General features: G+C 35.6%; 1 protein-coding gene across 2 annotated transcripts in view; it reads left to right on the forward strand.

The window, feature by feature from the left end:
- The window catches only part of USP15 (ubiquitin specific peptidase 15), a gene marked incomplete at both ends in the record, with an annotated part of 88,213 nt that overhangs the window by 37,320 nt on the left and 33,361 nt on the right, over positions 1-17,532 (forward strand). The window contains 2 exons of one of the 2 annotated variants that reach the window (XM_084255678.1): positions 1,672-1,733; positions 13,673-13,759. In XM_084255678.1, coding sequence (XP_084111804.1) covers positions 1,672-1,733; positions 13,673-13,759 — 149 coding nt within the window. The remainder of the gene's footprint in view (positions 1-1,671; positions 1,734-13,672; positions 13,760-17,532) is intronic. The other variant, XM_084255679.1, reaches the window with a different exon arrangement.

The raw sequence follows: 17,532 nt of genomic DNA on the forward strand, positions 1-17,532 counted from the left end.
TTCAATTTAATTAAATATTGAAATCTTTCTAGAAATACTTTGCTCAGAAAATGATTCTTTGAATAAAGGGGTGAGATTTAACCTTCAATGTTAATATCAGTGATTGTAAACAATAAACATGACTGTTGGAATAATATCAGAAAATTAACGATAATGGTTAATTGTCTGTGGTGGGTACTGAGAGAATGTGGTCAGGGAAGAATTAGGATGGTAGATAAGAATACACTTCCTCTTTTTATGCCACATGTACTTTCACGGGGGTTGTTGAATGCATGAAAAACTTTAATACTTAGCATACTCAACCATTTGGCTCCATGAACTTTTTCTTAATGTTTGTTATATGTATTCTGAAATAGGCTTTCATTTAATTTGGTTAAGATTCGAATGCCAATTTATAAACTGCCTGAAATATACACTCCTCCAGAGTATGTTACCAATTTTGTAACAAAATTTTAAGTGTAAGAAAAAGTTAATGAAATTGAGCATATGTAGAATGTTTATATTTGTAATACCTTGAATTTTCTTCATTGTGATTTCTATAAAAGTTTTCCTCTTTGAGTTTAGGTTTTAACTTCTTGGGATTATCACATATTTCTTTTGTTCATTTAATTTTTTTTTTCTTAGTTTATCTTCTTTCCACAGACACACCCATAGCAAAAACTAGAAGAAATGCTTTTTTTAGACTAGAAGCTATGAGAAAGCTTATTCTGAGCTGTTCTTAAATAAGAGTATAGCTCTGTCTTAACATGTAATTTTTACTTATTAGAGAGGATTTTCTACCTTGCATACTGCAGTAGGGAATTTCGGTACGATTCTCACAAATGTGACATCATTTATATATTAAGAGATTCTATAATTTGCATGGTAATAACGTAAGTGAAAACTAACTTCAAAGCCCCAAATAAATTATGTGTAATATGTAATTTGGAATTATCTGTGCCACTATTACTCAGTATCTGCATAAAAGCTAAAATCATGCATCATTATGCTTAACAGCAACTATAATCATTTATTGAGCATCTGTTATTTGCACAGTACTATGTTAAAAGCTGCAAACAGAAAAGAAAGAGAAAATGTACTCCCTAAACTCAAGGAATTTAGATTTTTATCTACTCGGTTTATCTTTACTTACACTTCAGTTCATAGAACAAATTATTTTCTTAATAATTTACCTGCTTTCCTTCTGACTATCATTGCTGACTTTTTTCCTTCTAAATTTATGTATATTTTACATAATTGTTCATTTTTGCACAATATTTGCTTTCTCCTCTCAGGTGTAGTCCCTGTAAAATTCCCACCACAAGTCGCCCGTGCACCGTCACCACAGCCCCTGGGGCCTGCCCTCCCCGCTGGGAACCCTCTGCCTCCCCTCCCCTGCAGAGAGTCTGGTTTATAGTTGTCTGTTAATTTTGTTTATTATTTTTTTTCCTGATACCTTATTTGGTTTCCCTGTGTCCTCCTCTCAGTGACACCTCATGGCTGACTTCTTACACTGGAGGGCTGTTTTTCACTCTCCCTTGCCCAGCTCTGGAGTAAACTGCAAATACCTCCTCACTGTGTCTCCTGTGTCCGTTAGACAATCCCAGGGTTGCTTTAGTGTCTTATTATATTCAGTTAATCTTCTAAAGCTATTTTAAGGAAAAACACCATTTTATTGTGTCATATTTGCAGGTGTTAGTGATAGAGCAGAAAAATGAAGACGGAACGTGGCCAAGGGGTCCTTCTGCTCCTAAGTAAGTGCTCCAAGCTGTGTGGCTTGTTACGTGACTTCAAAGCCTTTGGTTTCGGATAATGAAATTCAGGATGATAGAAGAATCTAATTGTATGTTGCAAATATATGCATACATCCTATATATGTTAATATTTTATATTCAGTATACAAGTTACTGAAATTTCCATTAATATGCTGTATTTAAAAGGATTTCCAATTCAAATGTCTTTTAAAATAAGGTACAGTATAAACATTACAGATACTATGTTGCATTGTCTAATACAGTCAAACCACTATTAAACATTTTAATGTTTGTCAAGCTTTTTGTGATTTAACAGTACCTGTTAAAATGCAGTTGTCAAAATGAATTTCATGTGAAAATATTCTGTTTACTTAAATAAATGTTTTTGAATATAAAAGCACAAATGGGTAGAGAAATGTGTGAATAGCTTTTGATGATGAATGCACAATGAAGAATTAGAAATCTTTTTAGCTTTTTCTTTTACTTATGGTAAGAAAAAGAGCTGTGCCCTCTTGACAATTTTTAAGTGCACATGCAGTATAATTTCCTTATAGCATTTTATAAGATACCAAATTTATTCATTTTATATAACTGAAACTTTATTTCTGTTAAATAGTAACTCCCCATTTCTCCCTCCAGCTTCTAGCAAAAACTATTCTACTCTCTGTTTCTATGAGTTTGACTAGTTTAGAAACATCATATAAGTGGGGTCATCCAGTATTTGTCCTTCTGTCTGGTTTATTTTACTTAGCATAGTGCCTTCCAGGTTCATCCATATTGTCACCTATGGCAGCATTTCCTTCTCTTTTACAGCTAAGTAATTTTTGTTTCATATATATTCCACATCATTAAATTCTTTTCAAAGGATGTTTATATTATTTCCATATCTTGGCTATTGTGAATTCTACTTCATTGAACCTGGGAGTGCAGAAATCTCTTTAAGATGCTGATTTTGTTTCCTTGGGATATGCTCAGAAATTAGAATTCTGGATCATATGGTAGTTCTATTTTTAATTTTTTGAGAACCTCCATACTGTTTTCCAAAGCAGCTGCACCATTTTACATTTTGACCAACAGTGTATAGGGTTTCCAATTTCTTCTTTGACAGCAGTTATATCTTTTGTGTTTTTGATAGCAGCCATCCTAACAAGTATGGATTGATATCTCCTTGTGATTTTGATTGCATTTCCCCAATGATTATTGATACTTAGTATCATTCATATACCTGTTGGTCACTGGTCCATCTTTGGAGAAATGGCTATTCACGCCCTATGCTCTTATTTTAACCTGCTTATTTTTGGTTTTTTTGCTATTGAGTTATGCAACTTTCTTACATATTGAATATTAACCTTTTATCAAGGGATTGATATTTAAACATGCATATTAAATGAGGATTAAAGATTTAACCATAATACTTGAATCTATAAAATGCTTGGAAGAAAACATAGGGGAAAAGCTTCATGATAGACCTAAGTAATGATTTCTCAGATATGACACAAAAGACAGTAATGCACACACAGGATGATGTCAAGCTAAATTTCCACACAATAAAGAAAACATTCAACAAGAGTGAAAAAGCAGCATCCAGAATGGGGGAAAATCTATATAACAGGTTTAGAAATATCAGAGCCACGCTCTGTTAGAACACGTAGGACCGGTTGGGTTTCAGTATCCGGACTTTCCGATCCTTTGTGAAGTAATGTGGTACTCGTGGCACCTATTATTGTAATTTTTCTCTGGAACCCATGAGGATTCTTATAAAGTAACGTGTTAATACGTAGCAAATATTCACACTAGGTAGGACAAGTAAGAATTATAAATAGCCTCATAGTGATTCAGGTTAGGTTGCCCTCAAGTGGATTATGAAAAAATGTTTATATTTCGGAGCTTTTGGAATTTCAGGTATTGCTAATAAGGGTTGGGAACCTGTTTTTTGAAACCCTTAAAATAACGATTTTAAATAATTCAATAATAATGTAGCAGTTGCTCACCTAAGAAATGAAAGATACACACCATCTGGTACTTAATTTTCTTCAAAATTAGCGCACACCTTTAAATGAATAATTCTGTCTGTTTTGCGAAGTTCTGTCATTTAAATTTTTCTTACAAAAAGGTGATTTAATGATACCTTGGAAAAGTGTTAACTCCCCTAAGTTTTTTTATTCTGTTAAATTTTGACCATTTGCTTTCCAGAGATGTTGACATCAGTTGGGTAGTCTTTTTTTTTTTTTTTTTTTTTTTTTTTTTCATATTTTAAGGACAGGTTTATTGGGAAAAGGAGAAAGGAAAAGAGAGGCGCCTGCACAGTGACAGGTGCGCAGGAGCTGCCACTGCTGCTTTGCAAGGGAAGGATTTGTGGAAAAAAGAGAGGGGGGATAGTCTTATTACTCAGGTAGAACTGTGTGGCTAGTTAAATCTTGTATTTCTAAAAAATTATTTTAAATTAGAATAATTGTAGAAGCCTAGAGATTAACCTTATATCCAGAAATTTTGTTTAATGTTAACACCTACCTCTTTCACCATTGGTTCTGAAGTGTGACTTCATTAAATTTATTAAGTTTTGACTAAATTTTGTACTTTCTGTATGGCTTTATTTAGGTATAATTATTTCAAAGAGTGTTGTTGAGATTAATATTACAGAAATAGAACCATATTTTACTTTTTTTTTCTGAAATAAAACTTCTCTTAGAAAGATACCACGAAAATTGCATTCAATTCAAAAATTTTCATAAATTTCAAAAAATACTGACAGAAGATATGATTATTTGGTGGGGAAAAAAATTGAGGCTCATTGATGACTGTGGAGAAGGCAATTTTATTCGGCTAGAAGATACCCAGAGAAGAATCCAACATCAGTCACTTAAGGCCTGAGAGACTGAAAGAAATCAAATGGAAAACTTCTTACTCACACATTGCCGCTCTGCCATCTGTCATTCTGATTAGCGGAATTCCACATTGGTGACTGAAATACTAAGTATAAACTTAATCTAATGCCATATTAATACTTTTATAGCACTTTGTCCCTGCATGCTCTGTTGGACAGAGGGAACACTTTATAAATAAAACCATTGCATGCTACTCTTTGGTTAGGATAAATAATAAACATCTAGGTGACTCTGCAGTTTTTGTTGTTTTTATTTTTTCCCTACATGTTTCCATAATGTTCCTGTTTAGAAAAACTTAGCGTATACTTCATTCAAATTTTTTAGGCAGTAGTTAGGTCCTATTTGCAAATATATTTGCAAGGTTAACTGTATAAGTGGATTCAGATATAGTGCATAGACTTATTTGGTTGAAAATGTTTAATATATATAGGATACTCATTAAAAATACTGATTTCCTTTTAATGATTAGCTATACTAAGACTTTTTTATATACTAAGACTTTTTAAAGTATTTATAAGCACAATAATCTGCTTATTTGAAACATTGGTAGATTTGTCTATGACAGCTTTGTTTTGGTACAGAAAAGCATATGGTTATCATACTTCAGAGAAAAATGCACTCTTAAAGTATCTGTGAACACATATAGATTTGTTACCAATTTTAAACTTGTTCAGATACAGATTTAGTGATTTGGGTTTGTAGGATTTGAGAAGATAACCCAAGAGTCAGCTATTCATCACCGCCTTTTGGTATCATACTCATATATTTTAAATTAACCAACACTCAATTTGAAATGTAACATGGAAGTCTTAAGCCTGGGATAATATTTCCAACTGTAATTTGTTGTCGTTTTTTCTTTGACTTTTTTTCTCATCTTGTTCTTATTATTGTAATTAGGAAATAGACAAAGAATGACTTTTTCTGAGACGCTAAATTTTGAGACAATGGAACAGCCAAACACAGTTGACAAAGATGCAGTTAAGGACAGAAAACCAAAGCTTGGAGAGTAATAAGAATTGCAGGTGTGGAATTGTATTCTTAGGAGTGAGAAATACAAGAATATATGAATTATCTAATAAAAAAATGTTGAAAACTATATACTAAGCCTAAAAAGGGTATCCATAAGTAATGCTATAAAACAGAGAGATAAAATGGGATAATCATGGATTCTCTTTTGTCATCGATGCCAAGAAAATAAGGGAACGGCGAGCAGTGCTAAATGTTGCAGAGGCTGTGGTGGAAAGATAGACAGCATCAGCATATTCAGCGAGTGGGGTTAGCACGCTGACATGAAAAAGAGATTGTGTGGAAGGAGGGGGTGAATACTTTGTTCAAAAATGGGAAAACTGGCATAGCCCACTCATACAATGTCCTGCAAGAGAAGGATGGCTAAGGTGGTACTTGATTTGAAGGGCAGGACACTTGGAGAAGCAGAGAAAGTTCATTATGTATTTTAAATACTTAAATCCTTTCCTAGGTATTGGTCACTTAAAGACAAGCCCATCATAATGCTATTAGAGTGACATTCCTATGTTCTGCTGTTACCAATAAATCGCTTACTTTTGGTTATTTTAATTGTCCAAATACCAAATCCTTTTTGAAAATGCTTGTGCTTGCACACGAACAAGCTCCCTGTAACTCTGCTTGGAGGTGCCTCAATTTAATATTCCCTAAGATCTGGAGTAGGCGTGCACATGCTCCTCTGCAGTGCTGACAGTGCATTCCCGTACACCTTTCCCACATCTAAACACTGTTGTGGGAGATCTGTGGACAGTTTTTGGACTCTCCTTCAGCCTAACCAACTGAGGGTAGGAGGAGAAATGCTTTTGAGAAAACTGGTGGGGGAAATGAACATGAACTGAGATGAGAATAGACTGCTAATGGTGTTTATAAGCGATCTCTTCCTGTTAGGGATGCTGCTGCGGTGCTTACAGGTGAAATTGTGCCTACGTAGAAATTGCTCTAAAATAGTCCAATAGAAATAGGGGAGAAGAGAGGTAAAGGTGGTTATAGATAAGACAGGGAGAATGTTCATTTTTGAGAGTGACTGATTACATAAATGAGAGCTTGTGTATGCTTGTAAATTTCAATAAATAGTTGAAAATAAAAATGGGTTGCGGTTTTGGTGCTAAGAGTCATGCTGGCTGAAGAAAAGCAACTGAATTCATTTTTTAAAAGTGAAATGTTTTCTGACATAAATAGCACATAACGCAGTTAAAACAAGGAGCAAAATAAAGTTACGAGAAGCAATTTATAAATTCCCTTCTTTTCTGTGTAAATCCCTAACTAAAATTCTGTCTGGCTTGGAGGAGGCACACAGCAAATGTGTGATGAGCTGATCTACTCTGTTTCTCTTAACAATAAAAGTTTAATTTTTTCAAGATATTTAAATTTTTCTTTTTCTCTAAGAACTTATCTTGAAATGATTATTAGAAATGGTGAAAGTTTAAGATTGGTCTCATTTTTCTTAATTTTTCTTTTAATGTTAGATTTCACAAAGTTGTCTTGTTTTATGTCAGGTTTGAACAGAACTATAAAAAGCATTTTAAAAATTATTTTGCTGTGTCAGCACTCATACTTCTCTATATTTTGGTTGTTCAATATGACTTTTAATTTCCATGTACCTTTAATAATTGACTTATAAAAAATATGCAGTGTTTTTCTGTTGAAATAAGAAATTCAGCTAAACGTAGAATTGCATGCTTTAAGCTGAAACATTGGGGAACAGTCTAATTCAAATGTTCTGTTCATTTGTTGAGGATAAAGTTTAATTTTCTTTCTCCATGAAGTTATTCTAGCTAAATGATATTTACCTTTTTCTATCTTAAGAGTTGAATTACTGCCTTTTATTACACCTCACTCAAACTGGCCAAAATTAGTTTAGCACAACGTAAGTAACCGTGTTTACTATTCTACTTTTTTTTTTCTTCTTTCTTTAGAAAGTGACTAGAACAGAACTGGTAATGAACAGTGTAATTTCAAATTGCATCAAAGAAGAACGATAAAAGACTCAGGTTTTAATTCACAGACTTGACTAGTCAACCTGTAAAATAACCTGAAATCAAGTCCACAGGTGTTAGCTAGATTGGATTATATATATAATTCTATGTCAGAAGTTAGAATCAGAATAGAAATGTAATATATGATCGCTCATTGGTAACGTATGTAACAGGATTTTAAAAGTATTATCATACTTCTAATTTACCTGTGGACCTCGTCAATCTTCCCTCTCATCTCCATTTTTTTTTTTGATATATTTATTTATGCATACAAGAACTGGGGAATAGGCCAGAGGTGCGGGGCTGGGGGAGGTGGGTATTCACCAGAGACAGAGTGGGGAGCAGAACAGGTGGGCTACTGAAACCCACTGCTGAGGGGAGCAGCAGGGAGACAGGAGAGGTCCGCTGCACCCTGTGGGTAGCTCCCTGGTGGGGGATCAAAGTTGTGCTGCAGTGGTTGCTGGTAGCTTCATAGTGCTGAGACTTAACCCCTGCACTATCAGGGAGGCCCTTAGATTTCTTTATTTATACAAGAACTGGGGTACAGGCCAGAGGCAGGTGAGAGGACTCACCAGAGACAGAGCTGGGAGCAGAACAGGCAGAGAGACCAAAAGCACCGCTGAGGGGAGCAGCGGGCGAGACAGGAAGGTCTGCGGCACCATGTGGGTATCTCCCCGGCCGGCCGGGAATCGAACCCGCGCTGCAGAGGCTGCGGACAGCTTCACAGCGCTGCGCTCAACGCGCTGCGCCACCAGGGAGGCCCCTATCTCCATATTCTTAAGGTCAGTCTACTTAGGGTTACCTCAAGGCTTCCTAGACGTTGCTTTTTTCTTTACTTCGCCTTTCCTACTTTGGAGAAGCCTGGCGCACTCCCACACATTTAGTAGACAGCACTGGTTCTTTCTTTGCTTTTCCAAATTCTAAATGTAAGCAGAGATCTCTGGTCTTTAAAAACACAAACAAAAAAAAAAAATCATGAACTTTCTCCAAATACCATTCTTTTCTTTTTGGTTTTTTATTTGTTTTTTGTTGTTGTTTTGATAGACAGCTTCTGTAAAAAGGCAATATTCAACTAATCCTTAACACCCGTTCAACGTTTAACAAAGTCCTTTTTTTAAAAACTTATTTTGTCCAATTTATTTTTAGGTGAGGAAATATTGGGGTGCCCCCATCAGTGATGGCCACCACAGGGCACCCACCACCACTCACCCTGCTTTGCCGGCACGGGGCGCTGTGCTGCTTCCTCCCTCTGGCTCTTCCCCTCAGAGCCTCAGAGTCCGTCAAGGGTTACTTTTCAGCTTGTCTTTATCTGGCTGTTGATTTAGTTACTTTATATCCACCCATAGTGACACCATCCGCATTTATCTGTCCCCTTCTAACTTGTTTCACTTGGCATGAGCCTTCCAAGCTCCATCACTGCCGCCTGTCTCTTCTGACCACCGCATAGTTCCCCCCGGGTGTGTTCCACGTGGTCTGGATCCTCCTGTCTGTCCTGGCACGTGGGCTGTTGCCGTGGTTTGGCCGTAGTACGTGGTGCTGTGGCAAACATGGGAGTGCAGAGACGCCTCGACGTGGAATTCCTGGGTCAGGTGCCAGATCCATGTTTAATGTTCAGTGTTTTGAGACACCCCCACGCTGCTTTCCATAGGGCCGGCCCAGCTTGCATTCCCCCCAGAAGTGCAGAAGGCTCCCCTTTCTCCACATCCTCACCCCCACTTCTTGTCTCTGGTCTTTTGGACATGGGTCCTTCCCAGGGGCGTGAGATGGTGTCTCCCTCATGTTCCTGGTAAGCGTTACTAGAGGTTTGTCCATTTCATTTATTTTTTTCAAAGAACCAGTGTTAGTTTCATTGATCTTTTGGACTGTCGTTTTCATTTCTATTTCGTTTATTTCTACTTTAACTTTTGTTCTTTTGGTTCTACTGGCTTTTGGATCTGTTTGTTCTTGTTTTCCAATTCTCACGTTAAGAGAGATGTTATTTGAGCGCTCTTGTTTCTCGGTGTGGTCCTCTGTGACCATGTATTTGCCTCTGAATACTGCTTTTGCGGCATCCCATAAGTTTTGGATGGTTGTGTGCTTGTTATGATCTGTCTCAAGGTAGTTTTTATTTCTTCTTTGAATCCTCATTGATCCAGTGGTCTTTCAGTAGTGTGCTGTTCAGTCTCCATGATTAAAAGATTTCCCTGCTTTCTTTTCATAGTTGATAACTGGTTTGATACCTGTGTGGTCTGAGAAGATGCTGGATATGATTTCAGTCTTCATGTAATGAATGATATTTATTTTGCGTCCTAGAATGTAGTCTGTTCTGGACAGTGTCCCATGTGTGCTTGAGAAAAATGTATATTCTGCTTTTTGGTGTTTCAGTGCTCTGTATGTGTCTGTGTTGAACCCAGCATCCTTTTATGGGTTTATACCCTCAACCTGAAGCCAGAACCATCGTGACTTCCTCCTTTGTCGTCAATTCTGTCATCCAGTTAGCCAGCAAGTCTTGCAGATGCCACCTCCTAAACCTGACGTTTTCTAAGGTTTTGGTCTCAGGGCTCCTTTACATCCTTAAAAATTAGTTAATTTATATGTATTATATCCATTGATAGTATGTTAGAAATTAAAAGTAAAAATTCACTATTCATAAACAACAATACTAAACAATTGTATTTCGGCAGAGATGATATTTTATGAAAAATAACTTGTTTTCCATAACAGAAAAAGGTTACTGAAAACTGTTTTCCATTTTTGTAAGTTTTATTAATATCTGACTGAATAGGAAACAGCTCAATTCTCATATGTGCTGCATTCAGCTTATTATACGACACTGTTTGAATTAAAGTACTTGAAGAAAACTCAGCTTTACGCAGATGTATCTGTATAGTTGAAACAGGAAGGAGCATTTTCAGATGATTGATACCACATCAGAACTTGACCATGTTTAATGATAAAGGTTAATTGCCATGTGGAATCTAAAACCATATCAATGAATGTGTTCTACAGTTGCATTAACATCTGTTGTGTGTAACCTCATGCAGTTGGAAAATACTGATTCACCGATTTATGCAGATACCAGATGTTGGCATATTCCATTATACACTATTTTTAAAAATCACACCTGTTAAAATGTTACCCATCTCATGAGAAAAGTGTAAGTGAGAAGCTTCCAGCTCATGGTAGCAAAGTCAAGGTTTTGAAAATTCTGGTTTTGCCACGAACACTTGAATGTTGTCGTTGGCAGCAAATACTTCCAGTTGTTTTCCTTGAAGTGACAGGCTCTCTTCATTCAGTTTTGAGAAAATGTCTGCCAAGTAGCCTTTTGTAAACGAATGAAAAGAGTAATGCCATGAAGCGTGACACTTGCCTCTTGAAATTTAAATCATCAGTCTCTTCCGCATGTGAACAGTGTTGCTCGGGCATGAGCAGATGTGCTTCATGCTGACTTCCCAGTAAAAAGAACCATAATTAAAGGACGAGATTTAGTAAAATCAATATTTTTTTATTTTTCCAAATAAGAATATGAAGTGAAAGTGACAGCTGTCGTCTACTGTGGGAGCAGTGAAGAGCACAGTGACATCCCGTGCGTGAAGGGGACACGGTCTGAGAAGTGCGTCCCTGGACACTCACTGGCATGCGGATGCCATCGAGGACAACTGCACACGCCCGCCCAGGGGGCAGCAGCACGCCTGGACGCGTAACCGCGTGGCGTGCAGTCTGTCTTTGAAGTGCCATTAAGTGATGCACGACTGTGTGTGCTTTAATCGTGCAGAGGTGCCAGCAGTTGTACCCACTGTTGCAAATACCTACCCCCACTTAAATGACACCTTTGTATTATTGCCAAAGTGCTTTCGACCTCATGGACTGGAATCCTGAAAGGAGCTCGTAACCCCCGAGGGGTCCATGCACTTTATTTCCTGTGAACTGTTTTCTGAACGTGAAGGCGTGTTGCCCTCGCCCACGCCGCTGTCCCATTTCCAACCTTCGTAAACGCTCGCCTTCGCTAGAGAGTCTGCACCTGATCTCCCAGTCTGCAGTCTTTTTCTCTTCCCCAAGAGGCAATCTTCATAGAAAACAAATCAGATTAAGCTGATTTTATTCCTATAAAATCTTTCAACATGCCCCAGCACAACTGGAAGAAATCCAAATTCCTTCATGTCACATGAAGGTTATCACGCGTAACTTCATAATTTCTGGTCCGGGCGCTACATTCTTCCTCTCTCCCCACCAAACTCAATTTGTGGGTAATCCCGGGGCCACGGCAGAGTTTGTGTAGCCCGTGCAGCTGCGTGTGCTGCGCCAGAGCCAGGCCGCTTCCAGTCCCACTTGCCCGCCGTGTATTCACATCATTTTCAAATCGCCTCATATTACTTTCCACAAACTTTTATATTTTGTTGTGATTTTAAAGTTTGTTCTTGGACTTTCCGTGTTTTATAGTTATTTTGCTTATATTTCATTTACCCCACAAGCTTGTGAGCTGAGATCAGAAACTCTCTCTGTGTTTGTCTTCCTGGTCCTTACGAAGAAAGAGGAAGCACCTAGTAATCATTTAATAAGTGAGTGTTTTAATGAGTTTCACAGAAACTTCTAACACTAGGGTAGAGTTGCTAATGATTAGTAATAAAGGCCACAGATGGGCAGAAAAGAGGGGCCAGAATACATTAGCCACCTTTTCGGATGAAATAATGAATAGTTCCGTAATTTTTAATTTAAGTAAAATTCAAGGAACGTGTTAGTTTACATCTGTATTTGATAGCTGTTCCTGAAAAGATGTAGTGAATTGAATTAAGACACGGGTCACAGTTTGAACATTTAAGTTTCTCACTGCGAAGGCAAAAGTGCCAGCATGCTTCTGCATTTTTATTAATATTTTAAAATTAATATCTTAAAATATTAGCATCATTAAAGCTAACTCTAAGATGTATTCTCTACCTTCTCGACTCTCACTTAATCTACCTGTGTGTACACTGCACTAGCAAAAGCAATCTCCTTTAAAATGAAGACAATTTCACCAAGAGTCCATAATGTATATATAACTTTTAAAAGTTAAATAAGTTTTTGTATGTGACAAACTGTATTACTCACCATTCTGCACAGTGCATTGCAAGTATACAGATTTAAATAAATCCAAATAACCCAAAAGCACGGTTTGCAGATGATACCTTCCTGCCCGCTGATCATTTCAGTTTTCATTAGCACCTGAGTAGAGAAAATAGTTTTTAAAAACTAATCACTTTGGGCCTCACTAATTTAGAATTTATGAGGATGATGTACTGAACTGAAAGTTTAACTCATGGACTAGATGGACTAGATGTTTAGTAAATTAAAATTGTTTTCAGAATTACCAGGGAAATTAAATCTTTCAGAGACCTTCAAATATTTTAATGCAATCAATTCTATATTACTGATTATAAATCATACTGGTTAAGCATGTTATTAGTTGATTAAAAGCCATTATTGAGATTTCTCCCAAAAGATTCTAAATTAGTGAGGTGTGTAATATATAGGTTATGTCTTTTCATTTTTACCAGAGATAGCTTTAGCCAAAAATAACTTCTTGGGACTATGCTTAGAATTCTCTTAGTGCTCTCTCTCACTGTTGCCTTACATTTTTAAGTACTGGTAAATCCTCTGGTTTTTCAGTCAATGCTGTGTATAATTAGAATGCCATGGTACCTGAGACACAAAATGGACTAATTTTACATGCTTCCTTTAAAAATTTATCTTATTTCCATTGATTGAAGGAAATTGTTGACTGTGAATGTAGTAATGGTTACCTCAACTCAGGCTGTATTGGGTTAGTAGATTTTATAGGAACAATACCAAGTTGTACATCTAATTTGATAAATTTCTTTTGAAAATAATTCCCCTTTGTACAATTATTTTTCATCTGAAAGAATACTTTGGAAATCAAACACCAAAGGATATATATATATAGTGATTTTGCTCATAAGTCTGTGTTCTCCAGCATTCATTTACTACATACATTGTCATCTGTTACTTCTTTTCTTTATTTCATAATTTCAAAAGTCAGCATTTTTTTATCTAATTTAACATTTTCATATTTTTAAAGGTCCCCAGGTGCATCCAATTTTTCAACTTTACCAAAGATCTCTCCTTCATCTCTATCAAATAATTATAACAACATCAACAACAGAAAGTAAGCACTGAATCTTAAAAACTCTTTGTTTAATTGATCGCCCTACTGTGGTTTCAAAAAATCTCTTGTATCTAAAATTTAGGCTAGATGTCTGAATGCATTAAGACTGACTTTCTTTTAAATTACTCATCAGTTCTCTAGGAGTAACTTGACAAGATGCAAAGGGCAGTTATAAACCTCTTGATTTAATACAGGTACTACAGTAGTTTACTAAAAGAGAAATAAAGCACTTTCAGAATTTTACATTATAAACGTTAGTTATTAAAATACAGAGAGAAATCTGTTAGAACTCAAATTTTAGAAAGAGTGTCAATTTTAGATGTCATTTTAGAACTAGCTAGGTAAATCACCTATTGTATAGCATTAAAAAGTATCAGTGAATCTCAGCTGGAAAGCTTACATAAATTTTATGTTTAGTAAAAAAAGCAGTTTTTCTTTTAAAGTTCATAGGAATAATTCCCTTGCCCCGTCATGAATGATATTCAGAATCTTGGAATTTATGGAAGTTACATAGCAGTGTGTGCTTTATACAATAAAGGTTGAAAATCTCTTGGGCTTTACTATAGCATCTGACTTGAGTTTGTTGCTTTGAAAATTGTCATGGATTTTATTTCATAGAAAAGGATAAAAAGAATTTTTTTTATTATTTGTAATCAGTCCTGTCAAATTTGGGGGAGAACATTGACCCAGAAACAATTATCCTCTTTTTAGTTTTTTGAGTCCTATATTGCTGTTTATGTATCAGGCTAACAGTATTTAGTTAAATACTTGCACTAATTTAGTTTATAAATGGCATCTGATTATCCCACAGAATAAATTTTAAAAGGCTAACACTGATTTGTGAAAAAAAAATCTTTAAAATAATACCATTAGTTGAATTTATAGGTTGAATTAATTTTCTCTTAAAATTTATATGAGGGGTGAGTATTTGACAAAATGATTTCAATGTACATCTGGATTACAAAAAAAATTTTGGAAAGGAAAAATAGGGGTTATTTTACTAAAGATCACAACCTGTTATAAATATACAAGAACTCAATAGAATTCTTTTATTGGTAGAATAGATCTAAAATCAACCGAATAGAAAAGACAACCTAGAAATGGATATCTACCTATAAAGGAATTTGCGTCATCAGGAAGCATTCTAGATTAATGGGGAATGAGTAGATAATTCAAGAAATATTGTTAGTATAATTAGAGTACTCTTGAGAATATTTCCTCAGGACTTAAAATCCAGAATAATTTTCAGGCATGTAAAAATTAAATGATAAATAAACAGGGAAAATTGCTAAAATGGCAAAAATCACTGGATAATAAATTTTCTAAGCAAAAATGGGCAAACGACACAGCTGGCCAATAAAAATAAAAACATTCTCATATATAAATATTTTAAATCTTCACATTCACCACTAACTAGAAATCTGTAAATTAAAACCACAAAAAAAATTCCCCCATCCACTTCCCTCAGCTCTAGCTCAATGGGAAAAGTTAAGTAATATCTATTCTTGCAAGGTTTCTCTTGGAGTGGTTAGAGTTGAAGTACTTTTCTAGAAAAGAGTTTGTTGTGTGTATCAAAAAGATTTAAAATATGTGTTCCCTTATTTTAGAATTCATAAAAAGATGTGTCATGGTATAATAACATAACAGTGAAGTAGTGAAGGCCGTGTGAAAATCCAAAGTGGCCATAGCATGTCCTATTCTACTTAAAACTCTGTATCCACAGGCAAAAAGAATGAAAAGAAATATTCCCCTTTAATTTGATTTGCATTCTATGTGATCTCTTTTAATTAAATTCATCAAAAAGTTTCCATAGGAGGTAAAATATTACTTTCCACCAATTGCATGCGGTTACCACATTTCCCCTAAGAATTCAGTCGAAGTATAACATGCACTTACTGCTACTTTGTGGAGAGATTTTTAACACGGTGTTTTGACTAGAGTCACCATATTAGTGTATATGGTCTCCTGTGTTCCTGTTTTGGTCTTTCCCCTCTCATAGTAAAGATGTGATAGTCCAGTAGGATCTTAAAACTTCTCACTGCAGAAAGTATTAAAATAAGAATTGGATTGTTTCTTAAGTTAACATGATTGACTAAGGAGTCTACTCCTGTGACTAGATTATAGTTTTAGCTATTTATGTTGCTCTATTTTAGGCACTTAACTGGTCCTTTCAGATTGGGGAATTTTAATAGCATCTTCTAGGATACCAGCCTGCTTACAAATAAAGATTAAGAGTAAATTTTTGTATTGTTAAAAAAAAAATTAAACGTTTATAAAATGGAAAGTTTTTTTACTTTTAAATTTGAAATTATCATTAGACTTAGCTAAATGGTTATTTCACTTAGAAATTATTTCTTAACTTTTCCAAATTCAACTTTTGGAAATAGTAGCAGCCTTAGCCTTCAGGTGGAAAAAGAGCATAGTTTCTTTCATTAAAAGTATATAAATTTGGATTAAGTACGTTTTGGAAACCTCATGTATGTGGAGATGGTCTGCAAGTAGAAAGTATAGATTAAGATCAGTAAGGCCTCCCTGGCGGCCTAGGGGTAGAGTCTCAGTGCTGTCACCTCTATAGCCTGAGTTCGATATCTGACCAGGGAGCTACCCACAGGGCACAGCAGACCTCTCCTGTCTCCCCCGCTGCTCCCCTCAGCAGTGCACTTCAATAAATCCACCTGTTCTGCTCCCCACTCTGCTCTGCACTCTATCTCTGCCGAATCCTCTTGCTGCTGCCACCATCCCAACCGCCGCGGCACCTCTGGCCTGCATCCCAGTTCTTCTATGCAAAAATAAATAAAAAACATTTTTACAAAAATAGTTCAGTAGTTGTGACACACAGGTTTATATAAAATATATTTACAAATTCAAGACTTGGACAGTCCTACATTGATAGATTAGTAGGATATAAAGTTCTTCAGAAGAATATTATGAAAGTAGAAACAAATTACTCTTGAAATTCTTTCATCTAAGCTTAACAGTTTTTATTATAGATTAATCATATGAAGAATCAGCTGTCAGAACATTGTTTAACTCATGCAGTAATTTTACCTACTAGTCCATACAGTATTTATTTTTGCCTCATTTACGATTCAAAGTTTGTGGCAAATTCTTTTTATCCCATGCCTATTTCTGTCTTGCTTGTTTTGCCTTGACATTGTACTCCCTTGAATGTATTTATTGTCTCAACTCTTGGCATTCCACATTGGAGCGCACTGCTTTTTTTCTGTTAATTTAAAGCTTTTTATATGAAATAGAAATGACTCCCTTTAAGAAATTAGGTCATGAGATGGAGCTAGAATTTGGAGACTGCAGCGCTAGCCAGCCATCTGGCTCTTGGCGAGCTTTTAGCGAGCTCTTAGCTGAAAACATCATTTCATTAACAGCAAAGTAAGCATAATTATAGTTATGTGTATAAAGTTACAGGTTTATAATATCAAATATCAATACTAATTTAAAAGTCAGTATGAAATTTTTATAGAAAAATAAGGCTCAGTTTTATTTTAAAATTATATTTTTCATTGTATCATTTAAGTAGATTATAATACAGAATTCACCTGAAATTAACATTTGTTTACTGCTGGCAACTTTGTTTATTTTTGCAAATTAGCACAACCTAGTAGGATTAGGACTAGTTTATATTCTTTAGGGGAAAATCCCGGAAATAGCCATGGAAGATAATAGAGGTAGTCTATAGATCCTAGGTTTCCACATTCTTTGTCAAAGTATTTAAAGAACTAATAATGGTTTGGGTTATTTTCCATGACAGATTTTAA

Source organism: Talpa europaea (assembly GCF_964194135.1).
Source record: "Talpa europaea genome assembly, chromosome: 15".
Classification (NCBI taxonomy): domain Eukaryota; kingdom Metazoa; phylum Chordata; class Mammalia; order Eulipotyphla; family Talpidae; genus Talpa; species Talpa europaea.